Genomic DNA, 17,075 nt, shown 5'->3' on the forward strand with positions numbered 1-17,075 from the left:
GTGAATAATATACTATTTTAGTTTTTAATATTGTGTTTTTAATTATGTAAGCTGCCTTGGCTTCTCTTTCAGGGGAAAGTCGGGGTAAAAATATTTAAAATAAAATGGAACCTCGACTTACAAATGTCCCTACCTATGAACATTTAAACTTACGAACTACTCCGTTCGCAAAACTTTGCTTCGACTTGCGAACGGAGCTTCGACTTACAAACAGAAAAACGTGTACTGTTTAAAAGGTGTTCTCCTGCCCTTTTTTAAGCTAAAAGCTGCTTGGTTTTGTTTAAAAGCTGCTTGGGTTATGTTTAGAAGGTGTTCCCTCCCCCCTCCTTCCCTGCCCTTTTTTTGAGCTAAGTTCATCTTAGGTCAAAAGAAGAGAAAAGAAAAAAAATCTCCCTAGTGGTAGAGTACGGATTAACCGGCTTTGCATTAGTTCCTATGGGAACTAATGCCTCTACTTTTGAATGGTGCCTCTGCATAAGAACCAAAACTAGCCAGAATGGATTAAATGGTTTTCAATGCACTCCTATGGGGAATTTTGCTTCAACTAGAGTGGTCCTGACCCGACCAGATAGGCGGGATATATATAAAATAAATAAAAATAAATAAACATATGAACGTTTTGATGTACGAACACCATTCCAAAATGGATTAAGTTTGTAAATATGCCAATACAGCCTGACACAGTTACTTATTTATAAACTTTGGAAAATTAAAGACTAACAAAGTTATTATGAAGCAAACTTTTATTGATCAGTGAAGTAAAGGGTAGCCATGTGGTCTAAACAAAATAAAATCCAAATGCAAAAATAGGCAATACCTTTATAGACTGCAAAATAATCATCATACATCAAACCTGATGAAGTGATGTTTTAATCCACAAAAGCTCGTGTATTGTATGATGATTTTTAGTGGTCTATAATGGTATTGCGTATTTTTGCATTTGGCACACACAGATAGTGGGAGAAGTAAGCATTGTCAGCTAAGAAACTTTAAAGGGGAGTAGAGTGTAAAAAGGCAGCAATAATTAAAGCTTGGATGTATGTCAAAGAGTTACAGCAACCACTCACACAGTAGTGTTTTGAAACATCGTGGCATTAAACAGTTTAGATAGGCATCTTTCAGTCTCGAGAGACTGTGGTAACGTGCTCTTTATGGAGGACTTGGAACAGTGTCTAGTGTGGCTCAGAGGGCCAATTCGAGAGTGACAATCCCTTCCACGCTGAAGACAAATACAATCTGTCCCCTGTCCAGCTTCCTGATTTTGCTGCTTTTGTGACTGCCTCTTTGCCTTGGCCTGCTGGACAAAGGTTTCTTCAAACTGGGAGAGGCCGTGATACAACGCCTGCCTCCAGACTGAACGTTCAGATGTCAGGGTTTCCCATCTGTTGAGGTCCATTCCTAAGGCCTTCAGATCCCGCTTGCAGTTGTCCTTGTATCACAGCTGTGGTCTCCCTCTGGGGCAGTGTCCCTGCACTAATTCTCCATACAGGAGATCTTTTAGAACCCAACCATCAGCCATTCCCACAACATGCCCAAGCCAACGTAGATGTCACTGTTTCAGTAATGTATACATGCTAAAAATTCCATCTCGTTCTAGGACTACTCTGTTTGGAACTTTGTCTTGCCAGGTGAAACCAAAACTGTGTTGGAGGCAACGCATATGGAAGGTGTTCAGCTTCCTCTCTTGCCATGCACAAAGGGTCCAGGACTCACTGCAGTACAGCCTTGCTAAAACGATTCATGAGTTGTTGCAGGTCTTCAGCAGGGTGGGCAACAATGGTTTCATCATCGGCAAAGAGGAAGTCCTGCATGCATTTCAGCTGGACTTTGGTCTTCGCTCTCAATCTAGAGAGATTAAAGAACTTTCCATCTGATCTAGTCTGGAGATAGACATCTTCTGTTGCAGTTCCAAAGGCCTGCTTCAGCATGACACAAAAAAAATCCCAAAAAGGGTTGGTGCGAGGACACCGCCCTGTTTCACTCCGCTTCGGATGTCAAAGGAATGTGATGTTGAGCCATCAAAAACTTCAGTGCCCTTCATTCCCCATGATGTTAAGGACCTTATGATGTTAAGTTGTCATGGTTGACATCCAATCTTGGGAAATAGTTTAAAAAGGTCATCCCTGCTTACCAAATCAAAGGCTTTTGTGAGATCTATTAAGGCCACAAAGAGTGGCTGTTGTTGTTCCCTGAATTTCTCCTGCAACTGTCTGAGGGAGAATACCATGTCAGTGGTGAATCTATTAGTTTGAAATCCACACTGCAATTTTGGATAGACTCTGTCTGTAAGCACCTGGAGCCTCTTCAGCACAATACAGGCAATCAGCTTCCCTACAACACTGAGAAGAGAGATGTCATGGTAGTTATTGCAGTTGCCCCTTTCTTCTTTGTTCTTGTACAGTGTGGTGATGTTTGCATCCTTCATGTCCTGTGGTACTCCACCTTCGCTCCAGCAAAGATGAAAGACTTCATACAGTTCGGTGGTGGTGGTCTCTTTACAGCACTTCAGCACTTTAACAGGGATGTTATCCTTTCCAGGTCAAGGCCGCTTTTATTTCTGCTCAGAACAATAGCTGGCTGGCCTGTTTGTTTATAATCATTAGATATTTAGCAGCTTACTCACAGAAGGCCAAGCCCTTTCAACTACCTTGTTAGAATTTCTCATTTTAGTAATAATTCTGAGCTGAAACATAAGCAATCAAATATTCTTATGGATTTTCCCTCTCTTTTATATTCCGTTGGAAGAAAGATTGTAGTAGTTCTCACTTACTAGAAAGAGTTAAAAATTAGATTTAACATTGTTTGCGCCTGCTTTAGGAAAGTCTCATTTTCTATTCTGGCCATTCATAGATAACATTTGGCAACAACTCAATACTTGTTAAAAGTTCCAGTGCATCCCAACTGGAAGGAGAAACAAAGTAGTGATATCACACGCACAGAAATATTAACTGAATACAAGTTCCTGACATAAGAGTTCTTCACAGTGTTTGTATGGGGATCTTCTTCCCTGTTAAACTAATTTTATTTTCATTCCTCAACTGTCCTAACATCAACTGTCCATTCAATGAGTAGATATTTTGTGGACAGCTTTCCAAAACACAGCTCTAGGTGAGAACGAAAGAGGGGGAATCAGGAATATGAAACCAGCTGGGATTAGAACTAATTCCAGCTGAGTCATGCGCATCCTTGGGCTTCCTTTCCTGCGTGGCAACTGTCTTGGACTGTAATGTCCCTTGGGATCAGTCCCACAATTCGAAATCTTGTTCTATCATTCCAAGCAGAGAACAAATCTAATTAAGAAGCAAGGCAAGATCAGGAACCATGCTGTGATTTGAGCCAGCGCAGCATGCTGGTTCTTCTAAAACAGTGTTCTGTTACTATGCAGGTGGGACCGTCCACTCAGCAGAAGCTGAGTACAATACTGGCTGAAATTATGTATTGCAACTGTATTCCATGACTCATCTGGTGATTTCAAAGCAGTGTACCTGACTGTTTTCATGCCCAATTTATCCTCACAGTGATGCTGTGAGATAAATCAAGCCAAGAGAGTGCCACTCAGTGGTGTCTTGAACCAACACCATACATCCCAGTCCAAACTGGATCTCAGCATATAAATATCAATTGTAGGTTGGTTTCCAAGCAAAAATTCTCTGTGTTCCTTTTATAGAAGTGTGGGAGATTGCTGAAGTTTTCCATTGCAAACTAGTTCAGAGAAGCAATGTGGTATAGTTATCAGAGAGGTGCATTCCGTTCAGCTAAAAAGTTAATTTGACGGCCTTGAGCAAGATGCTGTTTCACAGGGTATTTTATCTTCCAAGGTTCTTGTTAGCTTAAAATGCTTCTCTGACCTCCTCTGGCATAAGGGGTCAGGAGGAGGCAGATATAACATAGTAAGCTGTATGGATTATGTTTCTATGGCTTGTACAGCTGTGGCATTTTCATACTCTCTCATGTTCATGACAAGTATCCCATCCTGAGGCCTCCATGAGTTGCCAGTGATTAAAGGCATTACTTGGGATCCATGGAGGCCTCAGGATGGGAGGAGGAAATGTTTAATTTCCAAAAAAAGTTGTCCCACCTGATGATACCATCCACCTCATACTGTGGAACTTATACAAACAGGATTTCTGCCAGTGTGTTTTACCGTTAATTCCTAACCCCTTTCCATTTTATTAAGATCTGTTAACTCAAACTTTTACTAAGGCCTACAGTGTAGGCCCTTAACCTCGTTCCCTCCCCCAAGAAATGCAGCTTAGCTACAGGTATCATTTTCTTTAGAGATTTGAGAATGCTGGACGAGAAAATATATGTATGCCTTCTTCCTGATTGTTTCCTGGCTGTAGTATTAATATGTTGCAAAATTCTGAATTTCTTGCAATAGTCTTTTTGTTATGGAGTAGAAGTAATGAGATTTACAGAGGAGAATAGCTTCAAGATCCCAGATAGTTGATCCCGTTCTCATTAACTGGCACTTAAGGTCTCAGTAGTTTACTGAGACATTTGTAAGAGAAAGAATAAACATGTTCGATTAAATACAGTTGTGAACAGATAACAAACAAAACAAACAGACTGCTTCCAACAGATTAAGGAGAGAGAAAGGAATACTCAGCAGAGAAGCGGAATTCTCTTTGAATTCAGTTGTGGGAGGGAATGATTGGTTAGTGCTGGATAGACTGACAGTCAGCCCAGCCCAGAAAAAGGCCCTCCCAGCCACACCTACTAGAGGCAACATACAAGATTCTAAAAGGGGCAGCATGCAAGATCCTAAAAACTCCAACAGAATATGCTTGTGTCAGTTCTATTTATCTTTTTCTTTTCCCCAGTAGTTTTCCAAAGGAGCTAGCTATAAAATCTAGTTACAAGTCACTCCTTTTCCTTATTTCTTAGGTGATGTATAACATTCTGAAGGATACTTAATATAAAACTTCCAGTATTCATTTGTGGTATTAAGCAAGTTTAAAAATATTTTATTTTTCTATTTCCTTCTCTACTTGATGGTTGACACTCCTTGGCCTAAATTCCTGCCCTATGACTAAGCACTTTGGAAAAATTAGCTGCTAGAAGGAACTTCCTTTTTTCATTGGCATAAATTTCCTCCCATCAGGTAACATACATGGGAAAATGATTCCTCACAAAGTCATATGAAAGACAAAATGAATGTGTACATTACAGTGGTGCCTCGACTTATGAACATCCTGACTTACAACCATTTCGAGTTAAGACCAGCTCCGGCCGCAAAATATTGCTTCAACTTGTGGCCAGAGCTTCCAGTTATAAACAGAAAAAGAAGGGGGGAAAGGTGGGGAATTTAAATTGCTAACTGTTGGTAGGTGAAGAGGCTGCTTCTTTGTAGCTCTTTCGCCCCAACGGTTAGAGTGAGTGTCATTGGAGGAGGCTTTGGACCGCCTGGTAAGGTAAGGTGCTGCTTTCTACTTTTTAAAAACTGTTCTGGGTGGGTTTTGTAGCATGGTTTTGGGCTGGGGGGGTTATGTTTCTATGCTGTGATAGGAATTGGGGGTTTGCTTGGGTTTTGGTATTTTTTGACCATTTCTGATGGGTCTTAGGGGGGTTTGCTTTTTGAGGGTTTTTTCCATTTCTGATGGGTCTTGGGGGGTTTCCTTGCTTTTGGGGAGTTTTTCCCATTTCCGATGGGTCTTGGAGGGTTTGCTTGCTATGGTTGTTTTTTTTTTTTTCATTTCTGATGGGTCTTGCATTCTTCGCTTGCTTTTTGCTTTGCTTTTTTTGCATTTCCGATGGGTCTTACACATTTTGCTTGCTTTCTGCTTTTCTTTTTTTCCACATTTCCAGTTGGTCTTGCATGCTTCGCTTGCTTTCTGCTTTGCTTTTTTTTTTTTTTTTTGCATTTCTAATGTGTCTTGCACGCTTTGCTTTCTTTTCTCCCCCCCCCCCCCCGGCCGGAACGGATTAATCGCGTTTGCGATGGATTTTGCAGTGATTTATGTATTTTTTTGTGATTTTTTTCCTTTGGCTGGAACGGATTAATTGTACAGTGGGGTCTTGACTTGAGAACTTAATCCGTATTGGAAGGCGGTTCTCAAGTCAAAAAGTTCTCAAGTCAAATCTGCATTTCCCATAGGAATGCATTGAAAACCATTTGATCCGTATCTGCTCTTTTCCGTCCATAGAAATTAATGGGAAGCTGCTATTCCGCCTTCGACCACTAGAGGGGGATATTTTGTTTCTTTTTTTCTTAGGTCAAGAAAGGTTCAGGGAAGGCAGGGAAAATACAGTCCAGGCAGTACAGTGGACCCTTGACTTACAGAATTAATCCGTATTGGAACGGTGGCTGCAGGTCAAAAAGTCTGTAGGTCAAGTCTCCATTGAGCTACAGTGCATTGAAAACCAATTAATCCCGTAACAGGCCTTTTTTTGTTCCGTTTTGGTTTTTTTCTGGTCTGTATGTCAAATCTCAGTCTGCAAGTCAAATCTAAATTTTGCGGCCAGAGAAGTCTGCAACTCAAAAAGTCTGTAAGTCAAGCCGTCTGTAAGTCAAGGGTCCACTGTATTTCAGTACATTTCAATGGGAAATGGTGCTTCGACTTACAACCATTTCGAGTTACGACTGGAGTTCTGGAACCAATTAAGTTTGTAAGTCAAGGCACTACTGTATATCTTTGTTAATACAGCTCAAGCCATTCTCAAATGTAGTACATGAAGAAGTTAATGATTTCTCTGCCTGTGTACACAAAATTGCTTCTTATTTTTGAGCATAGGAACATAAGTTTGTGGGGAGGTTTCCTTAGCAGAAGTCTTTAAGTTAGACACATTTCAAGGACTCGACTTAACCATAAGCTTACAGTAGTATGTGCTTGTAGCAAAGAATACTTGATGTCATATATTTGGACATAAGAATCTGCCTTATACTGGGTAGAACTGTTTGTATTCTTTTACAAAGTTTGTAAGTCACCTTGAACACTATTTTTAAGTGGAAATATGGAGCATAAATGTAATAAATAATAATAGTACAGTGTTAACAACAACTTCTGAGTAGTTAAGGCAGAGGGATAGCAATGTTTTCAATATTATTCAACTCCCTTCTGCATGAGGATTCAAATCCAGATCTCCTCAGTGTAAGGTTAATGCTCCAGCCACGACACTGCTCAGTAGATCCAACCGTGCCTCTTTCCCTTTCAACTCACTATTTTTAATATGAGCTGTTGTTACTCCTGTGTTACTCCTTGCAGCTCAAGAATTAGCAGTCTTCATAGGGATGTCCATTTGAAATTCTGATGCAGTCAGACCATATGTGAGGGGGCCTTAGGGCAGTGGTTCCCAAACTTGGATCGGTAGATGTTCTCAGACTGAAACTCCCGGAAACCTTCACTACTAGCTGTGTTGGCCAGGACTTCTGGGAGTTGTAGTCCAAGAACTTTTGGGCACCCAAGGTTTGGAACCATTACCTTAGAATTATGTGTATTCAGTGTAAACAATGCATGTACCCATTGTGCATTCTGAGAACATGAGAAGCAATTCTGAGAGCCTATCATTATACATACAGTACATAGAGTGCTTCCCTGTTGAGAGAGGGAAGCGATCTTGAGCCAATGAAGTTCTCCTCTTTCATGAGAACTTGGTCTCTCCCTCCATCTCCCTTTCTCTTTCTTTCTGCCCTTCCCCTCTTAACATGTGAAAAATGTTTGTCTGAACACTCCTAATCTCTTTAATTCAGTAGCTGAAGTTGATTCCTCTTGTTCCCAACTTATTTGCTTCTAAGGCGTGCTTGAGGTTACTCAGGAGGAAAGCATATGCCAAGCTGGGAGATCCAGTCCAGACCTCTCTTCAGAAGTCTATACTGGAGCTCATCTTTCACCTTGAGGGATACCTGTTTCCAGCTAAAACGATCTGGCTCGGATTTGTTTCTCCTACCATTGCCAGGACAGAACAACAGAAATTCCCATTCTGTACATACTGAAGGCATCACCTTGTAGATTTGGCAGCCTCTGTTGGCCCCACCAGTGTCAAGCTTTCAGATCTCAGTATTTTCTTCTTCTTTTTAGTAAAAGTCTTTCCAAAGCATTGCAGTTAACACGAAATGTAATACTTGTTTAAGAACCAATCTGTTGCCATGTCCCAAGTTGCTAGGCAATTTGTAGTCTTTGGCAGTAAAACAACAGCAGTCCACTTTCTCACCATGGTTTTAATTCCTGAAGGCCTCTGGTCAGTGCTGACATTTAGAAGCATGTGCTGGGGGTTGTGGTTTTCTAGCATTGTTTTACTGTCATTTCTGCAAAGGAGTGGCAAGAAGCTTACATCATTTCCAGTAAGGAAAAGGCTGAGGCTCCCCTCCCGCTCTCACTCCCGCCACACATAGAAGTTCTACTTTGCTTGCTTCAAGTTGGTACAGTCAGTCTGTCCAAATGTGACTCTAGGAGGGCTTTTGTATTAATGTGTTTCAGGCCATCTTGTTTTTATGCCTGCCTTAACATTTTAGAATGTAACATTGATTGAATATTGGGTTCTTTAAGAAACCTAACCCATAGCTGATAGTTTTAAGACTCTCAGAACAAGCATCCTTTTTTATATAAAAATGTTTTCTGAACTTTCTCTGTTACTGCTTGTCATAATAAATTTCTAAACCAGGAAGCAAAATAGTGTGAACAGTTGAATTCAGTGCTTCCTTATAGAAAGGTTTGTCATTGATGGGAGGGTGCATGCTGGCTGTTTAAATTTCAGTGTCTTGCATAATTCTGAGTATTTTACGAGCTGAGGTATTGTGATAAAAATATGGTGGATGCTGAGAAGCGGGGTGGAAGGATAATAGTGAAGATGATTCTGAAAAGAGTTCTGGTTATCCTGAAAGAATAGAAAGGTGAGGAAATCTGATCTGTATGTGTTCTTTACTTCAAAGTGTTTTAGCTGTCTCACTGCATTATTGAGCCCTTTAGTGTCATCTACCAATATTAAAGTGAAATTATAATTGCAACCCATAAGTGTGAGAAAAGGTGGAATGCTGGTTTTTTGAGTGGTCCTTGGATCATATCCTCCAAATACGGTAATGCAAGATAACGTCTGCTGCTTACTGACATAGTCTTACAAACCTCTTCCAGACCGTGCTTTTTGCTTTCAGTCATTGGTTCAGGTGAGAGTACCCATGTGTCATAATTCATGCAGTATAATCCTAAGGCATGGGGGTCTCCAAAGTATGGTCTACGGGCCACATCTGGCCCGCCTAGCCTTTTTATATGCCCCATCTGGGCAGGTGGGGGGCAGGTGTGCATTTGTGCAGAAGGGTGTGCGTGCGGATGGGCAGGAGTGCAGGCGGGTGAGCAGGAGTGTGTATGTGTATTCCTTCAGCCCTTAAAAATATTCATTCATTCATTCATTCATTCATTCATTCATTCATTCATTCATTCATTCATATGCCACACACACTACCCGAAGGTCTCTGGGCAGCTTATTGCAATTATATTATGTGGCCCTCCATGTGAGAGGAGACCCCTTGTGGCAATCACCCTGCTTTGGCTCATGTAGTAGGTTATTTGCATGTACCAATGGGAGCTGTTGGGAGGTGGATCCAGAGAAACTAGAAGGGAGGGGTGAGTCAGAGTCTAGGAAGTTCAGTCAGTGAGAGTCACAGAAGAGAGTCTGAAGCAGAAGTTAGTAGTTAAGAGTGTGGAACCTATAGAGAGCTATCAGAGTTAAGAGTGAAACAAGTATTACCAATCTAATGAATACATTAAAGTCTGTGAAGAACCTGTTTAAGTGAACATGTAATCAATAAACTTGTGTTGTTCAACTTTATACTCAGCTTGGACATCAATCTTTCTAATTAAAGAGTGTTGACAGAGGTCAATTGGTGGCAGCAAAAAGGAGAGAACATGTCATGGGCCTCAGGCTAGTGAAACAACCTGCGGACATGTGAGGGGTACGTCACAATTGGTGTCAGCTGGTGGAATACGTAGCATGAGCTCTTTGTTTAGTGAAACAAGCAGGGGTCACATGGGGAAACGTCACACCCCTGTCCTAAGGAATGTCCAGAAAGTATATTTCATTAAGTCCAGTGGGACTTAGTTCCAAGTAAGTGTTCGTAGAATGGCAACTTTAGTCTTTCATTTTATAGCTAAATATAGATTACTCTTGATATGAAGTAGAAAAGATCTGCAAGTGGGTTAGTAATACTAATCCAACAATCAATTCTGTTTCAGCAAACCTGCTCAGAATGAACATGTGGAAAAACAGCTGTGATTTAGCTACATTTTATGTGGATAGCACAGATGTCTACCGATTAAAACAATCTTATAAACTGTCTTGTGCTTTATGATTATTGTTACCAGTAGAAGGTACAGTACTACTATATTGGACAGTGAATAAACCAAACATCGTCTCTGATGACTAAATTTTATGTTTCAGTTTTTGTATTTCCTGGAGTTTGTCTTTCGTCTGAACGGTTTCTAAATTTTGTCTCTAAGCTCTAATAAAGCATAGCCATGATGTTCCTGTCAGGTGAAATTCTCTCTTGTAGGCTTAAGGGGTGAATACAAACATATATACTGTACCTTGGAAAACAGCTGATAGTGGTGTAGAAAGTAGGCAGTTATAGGAAGTACATCCTGGAACTGAAGTCACTTGAGTCTGGTATCTGTGACAGCCGTACCCCAACTACTCTGTCCTGTTAAAGCAAGGATGAGCAACATGTCCTCATCCAGGAGGCAGGTTTCTGCTCCAGCTGCATGAACTGCTAAAAGTACAAAAGAAAGACAAAAGATGATATAGAGAGACCTGCAGTGGAAGTCAATTTGTGGGTTTGAAAAGGAGTAGTTTTTGATGTTCAGTAGTGCAGTTAAGCCCTGCAACCAACTGGAAAGATAGCTCCCTGCTTTTGGGGCTTCCTGGAATACTATTTCATCTTGTTTTGCGGGGGGGGGGGACTTTTTGCCAGAGGTTGCAAAAAATAGCTCAGGAGAGCCACATGTGGCTAGCACTATGCTTGATCTAGCCCTACTATCAAATGTAAATATTATTTAATAAAATATTATTTTTCTCTTTCCTATTTTCAGTTCAATAGGATAGAAAAACAATTAGCCACTTAAGGAAATAATACCAATCTCTATCCAAAAGTGTGCACATTCTTATGATTTTGGGACTGGGGTCCCTGTAAAGGCATCTCCTAACTGTAGACATTGGTTTTCCCGTGTATGTTATCTTAAACACATCTGCACGGAGGAAATGAATAAAACCTCTAGGAGTGTCATCTTGTCTCTTCTCAGCTCAACAGCAAAACTCCTACTGTTTTCATGGTACCATATTTTTAACTTTTAGCTTCAGCTGGGTTGTTCCAAAGTCCATATTGAGGATTTTTAAGAAAGAAGAGATATACTGATAACTCACCCTTTTTCACCTACATCTAAATATATATTTGTTCATTTATTTCCCAATAGTTTCCTCTTGCATTACCACATATAAGAAGACACCACCTCCCGTCCCACCGAGAACTACTACGAAACCTTTTATCTCCATCACGGCACAGAGTAGCACAGAATCTGCTCAAGATGCCTACATGGATGGACATGGACAAAGGGGAGATATCATCAGCCAGTCAGGACTTAGCAACTCCACAGAAAGCTTGGACAGCATGAAGGCGCTGACAGCTGCTATTGAGGCAGCTAACGCCCAGATCCATGGCCCCGCCAGCCAACATATGGGCAACAACACCACTACAGTCACAACCACTACCACCATCGCCACCGTCACTGCAGATGACAGAAAGAGAGATCATTTCAAGAAAAATCGATGCCTGTCCATTGGAATACAGGTATAGTTAAACTGCAGGGAAAATCAAGCTGAATATCATCGGGAACTGAGTTGTTGCTGCTTTTTAACATCTCTAGAACAGTGCAGCCAGTAATCCCTTGGCTTTGATTACTCCCCAATTCGACTTTTAGTTTAGAAAGGCAAGTAGATTTCCATGTAAAGCCTTCAAGATTCATTAATTAATTTTGAACATATCTGATGTGAGGATTTAGCAGGATTTCTGACTGTTTAATATATGCTGCTTCTTTGAATTGGCCCATAGAAGCCTAAACCTTTGATTCATAACCCAGCAGGAGTCAGGAAAGCATGAATGAAATCACTGAAAGAGAATGTGTAAAGCAATGATTTACACTGCACCATCACCAGAGAAATGTTTTCAGCTAGTTTAGCTGAATTGTCACTGCTTATTCATGCATCACATAACAACTGTTACGCACTTGAATGCAACAGCATTGTTCTATTTAGCTGTTAAATCAGCAGAGAGGGCACAAGGATAAGATCTGTCTGATTCACCCTTGTTTAAAATAAATTAAACTTTAGTTTGGCTCAAGTGTATGGGAACTAACATTATCTCTGAGAAGGGCAATATTTATTGTGCGGTAAAGTTTCCACCTGGGTCTTACTTTCACGCAAGGAAATCCTTCACTGAACAGTATAGTTCTGTTTTTTTTTAAATCACCCAAATTTTACAGAAGCCATGGTTCTCAGGCTTACAATCCAAAAGGTACCTCACAAAAGGAAAGGAATTAGGATAAGGAAAAGCAGCAAATATAGGGAATAATTATAAGATGGCACTGCCCACAGAATAGGTGGATCTGCTGCCATGAGCTGTTCTAATTTCAGAGCAGGCCTCAGTGGAGTTTGTAGGAAATAATTTGGCATGGGATAGTCAAATATTTTGGACTACAAATCCCATAATTCTCCATTCTGGGAGTTTTACATGACAGATCCACACCTACAGACACCTAAATGTGGCTCACTAAGAGAAAAGGCAAAGCTGGAAAGGTGTTGAGGCTCAGTGTAAGTCTACCTTACTGTGCAGAAAAGATACTATCCCACTGGTACCTGAGAGCTTCCTTTAGGCACAGAAGCTAGCGTGGAACTAGTACTAGACCAAGATTTTGATCAGATTTTCATTGTACCAGGTAGGAAAGGAGGAGAAAAAAAGCCTTCACCAAATAAAACGTAATCAAACCTCTGAGGGGAAACCATAAAACTAGGGTCCCGAGGCTCATCCATCCCCATGCTCTCTAGGAGTATAACTAAAGTATACATCTCCTTTTCCCACTAGAGCTACAGTTGCTAACTACAGTGGTGCCTTGCTTGACGACGATAATGCATTCCGTTAAAATCGCTGTTAAGCGAAATCATCATCAAGCAAAATTTAAAAACCCATTGAAAACCGTTGGATGCGTTCCAATGGGCGAAATGCCTCATCGTGCAGCGAAGATCCTCCATAGGGCGGCCATTTTCTGGTGCCTGTATAGCGAGGAATCCGTCCTTAACACAGAGGGGAGCCATTTTGCACAGTGGGTGGCCATTTTGAAACCTGACGATCAGCTGTTTTTAGATCGTCATAATGCGAAGAATTGGTTCCCGAAGCAGGGAACTGATCGTCGTGAAGCGAATTTTCTCCATAGCAGGTTTTCTGATGGCATTTTCAGAGTTAAGAGTTACTCAGGCTCCCGCAACTGGTATGAGAGATTGGGTTTCTAGTTATGTTATCCCCCACACCAGCTACCAAACAATTCTGTTGACTCCAGTCCATATTCCAAACTATAACTGTTGTGCACTAATTATGGAGGCATAAATAGCATACTTAGTTTCAGTGAACTCAATAGGCGTCAGCCCACTGTTGTAAAAAGCATTCATTTTTAATGTAGAGCCTGCTTTGAGTGCTGCCCAGTCAGAACTTTGATCCAAAGAGAATGCATGAAGCCAATAAATCAGTCCTCTGAAGATACTATAGGAGAGTTGCAAGGAAGGTTAGCCCCAACTTTGCAAAAATCTGATGTAGTAATCTTAAAATCTTTAAGAACTGTAATGAAACATTTCAAAGAAGTTTTAAGATACAGTAAACCCCTTCAATAATGCAATGCTGTTAATTCTATTTTTCTTTGGTTACCCTGTTAGGTGGATGGAGAGGAATCCTCTAGCTCAAGTGAAACCAGACCAACCAGTAAGTTCCAATCCATAGGTGTTCAAGTAGAGGAGGAGAAGTGGTAAGCAAATATTAATTTGATACCCTAAAATTTGCTGCCTGTTATCAGTGGTTTGCAACTGTATTGATGGTAGTGGGCACAATGGAATACTGATGTTGAAAGAATCTGCATCCTACCTGTGTGCTCTCCACACACAAAATCATATGCCTTCTGCAGATGTTACCCTCATCCACTAGGTGGTGTGCAAAAGTGGGGTGGGTGGTTTTGAAATCTATACAAAAAGCCCTGCCCTGCAACTGTCTAAACTGTATCTACAGAATTCCGAGCAGTTAGTCCCAAAAGATCAAAAGAAAGAAAGAAAGAAAGAAAGAAAGAAAGAAAGAAAGAAAGAAAGAAAGAAAGAAAGAAAGAAAGAAAGAAAGAAAGAAAGAAAGAAAGAAAGAAAGAAAGAAAGAAAGAAAGAAAGAGTTGGAGGGACCTACTCAGTGACATCAGCCACATCAACTGGCTACTGTGCTGATTCCAGTCTTCCCTTATGTTTTGGTCCAATACATGAAGGAAATGTCTGAAAAGGACTATGTAAATCAGCTATGTTTCCATAAAAGGGTGATACCTGCCTTTTGATTTCTGGTGGACATTCCCTGGATTCCTAGTGTGTTGTAGTGGACAGAGTGATGGACAAGCACTCTGGAGAACAAGGTTCAAATCCCCCCTTGGCTATTGAAACTCACTGGGGGAGTAGAACCAATCAAAACACTCCTTAACTATGTCACTTACTTTGAAAGCCATATCAGGGTCACTATAAATCAATTCTGATTTAGCAGCATATAACTAATTAACTAAGTCCTGTAATCTAGCAAAGAGGTACATCTGTAACCTATCAGTTGCTTCCAGAAAGAAACTACTGACTCAGACAGTACTGCAGTTGAATTAAAATGAGCTCCTGGAATGTACGAAAGTTTTATCTTAGTGTTGCATTTAGGTGTATCCCACACAGCCCAGTGAACCAAAATCAGTGTCTCTTAAAGAAACCGACTGGTACATGAAGCACATTTTTCTACTTTCCACAAACAAACACAAGGCCGGTTTCGGATACATATTTAATAAAGTAAACCTGTTAGAAATCCCTAGTGCTTCAATAAAGACATATCACCAATCTAACAGCTTGTCATTATGCACAAATGGACCAGTTATTATCAGCTAACTGATAGTTTACATCAGCTCAAGAATTATACATATCACAAATAATTTATATTGAACTCAAAGACCTTAGTATCAAGTTGCTGTATTTGTGGTTGCCATACATTTGGAAAATTAAGAGATCCTATGGCATTAAAAATATGGAAAAATATAAGACTGTTTTACCACCACATATAAAGACTTGGTTGTTAAAAGTCTACAATATGAAAATATACATGAGAAGAAGTTATTATATTTTGGTGGAATCAGCTGAGCATGTTTATTATTCAGTGCTTTTGCATTGACATAATTCATACTCGTTTTATACACTGTTTTCCCACCTCTCATGGGTATTAAAACAGCTTGAATTCCCAGTGGCTTTACTTGCAGTGTATCATATTTCCACCTGTTTGTGCTTAATCGCAGCAGGCACCCCAATCCTAAAGGCTTTGCCCTGTATCCAGTTAATATCATTTCATTGACAGACTGCTCTTAATCCAGCAGAGGCTCCATCAGTGGAACAAAGGAGGTGATTTTCCGTAGTTCTCCCTCTTCCTGAAGCCGCCTGTGCTCCATAGGTTTAGGGGGACTCTTTGGAATAGATGAGAAGCTGGCATGAGAGAAGAAGAATTACTGAAAAGTGTATCTGTACTCATTCCATTAACAGAGGCTTTTGTTGGTTCAAGGATTTTGGTTCAAATTTTATTATTTACTTGTAAGTCCTATCATTTTCTTAGGTAATTACGTACCAAAGTGTATGCTTAACGTTCCAGCCACACAGTCTAATCAAAATTTTCATAAGTCTTCATGAGAGTCATTGATTCTGATGGATTTACCAGTAAGTATGCTTATGGTTCCAGCTGCAATTTATTCCCTTCTCATCGATAAATGGTGACATAGGAGCACTAAATCAGAATTAGGTTACCATCTACCTAAATTTATTTGTTCACCTGTAAGCATGGGCAGTTCAAATAAATTTGTATGTAATTACAATTTCAAGGCAACAAGGTAAACAGTCTGTAATTAATACGATCAGAACCATCTGTAAGTTGCTCAGCACCTGTTGTACAAAAGGATAATCTCCTTTGACTCAAAATGTAAACAAGCTTCTCAGAAGGGGTACAAAAGCAGAGGCACGGAGATAAATACATGGAAATAAACCTGCTGTTTCTCTTCAGAACAGACACTGTATTGTGTTCTGTACTGGTTTAGCCAGTCTATGGTTTCATGGTTTTTGTGCACCTTAGACCAGGCAACTGTCATAATTCTCAAAGGCTGTAATTATTACACTTCGTGCCTGTAGGGCATGAATGAGCACAAATGTACTGAGGTTATAAAGTACAACAGGCAGGGAAACCATGAGGATCCTTACCCTAAGAACTACTCATGAAAGATTTATGAAACTGTGATCAGTGACCAAAACTCTGAGAATCAACTGTTTACAGAGGCTTTAAAACAAAACTTTATAATTCATGGCCTGCCAAGCCGACTGCAGTCCACCAGGGACATGCCATGGCCAGCAGGCACTGCAGGGCTTAATAAACCTCCTTTTAGTTCTGATGATTCAGGGTTACAGAAACAGAGTAGGTCGTGTCAGGTCATGGTCCTTGGTTGGTGGGCTGCATTCAGCTTGGTGGGTCATCTACTCTGCAGGCCAAGCTTACCAGCTGTTGGTACAGAGTCTTGACCACAAGAGTGGGCAGCTTTTTTTGAACCAAAGGCCAACTTTCTCTCCCTCCAGGGGATAAAAGAACCACCAAAATTGTCAATAAATAAATAAATAAACGAATGAATGAATCCTGGGGGAAAAAATTAAACAAATAAAATAAATAAGTCAAAATTAAATATGTTAATGAATAAACAAACCCTAAAAAAAAGCAAAACCAAAAATTTCATGAAATTCCCTCTTGGTTTTGAAAAACAGGTGTTTGTGGGTTTTAAATTTGGTATTACATTATTCAG

At 40.4% G+C, this 17,075-nt stretch overlaps 1 protein-coding gene across 8 annotated transcripts in view; it reads left to right on the forward strand.

Moving 5' to 3' along the window:
- The window catches only part of DLGAP1 (DLG associated protein 1), a 435,006-nt gene that overhangs the window by 394,750 nt on the left and 23,181 nt on the right, over positions 1 to 17,075 (forward strand). For all 8 annotated transcript variants that reach the window (XM_020794518.3, XM_078391586.1, XM_072998818.2 and 5 more), the window contains 2 exons: positions 11,400 to 11,773; positions 13,906 to 13,994. In XM_020794518.3, coding sequence (XP_020650177.1) covers positions 11,400 to 11,773; positions 13,906 to 13,994 — 463 coding nt within the window. The remainder of the gene's footprint in view (positions 1 to 11,399; positions 11,774 to 13,905; positions 13,995 to 17,075) is intronic.

Source organism: Pogona vitticeps, chromosome 4 (genome assembly GCF_051106095.1).
Source record: "Pogona vitticeps strain Pit_001003342236 chromosome 4, PviZW2.1, whole genome shotgun sequence".
Lineage (NCBI taxonomy): Eukaryota > Metazoa > Chordata > Lepidosauria > Squamata > Agamidae > Pogona > Pogona vitticeps.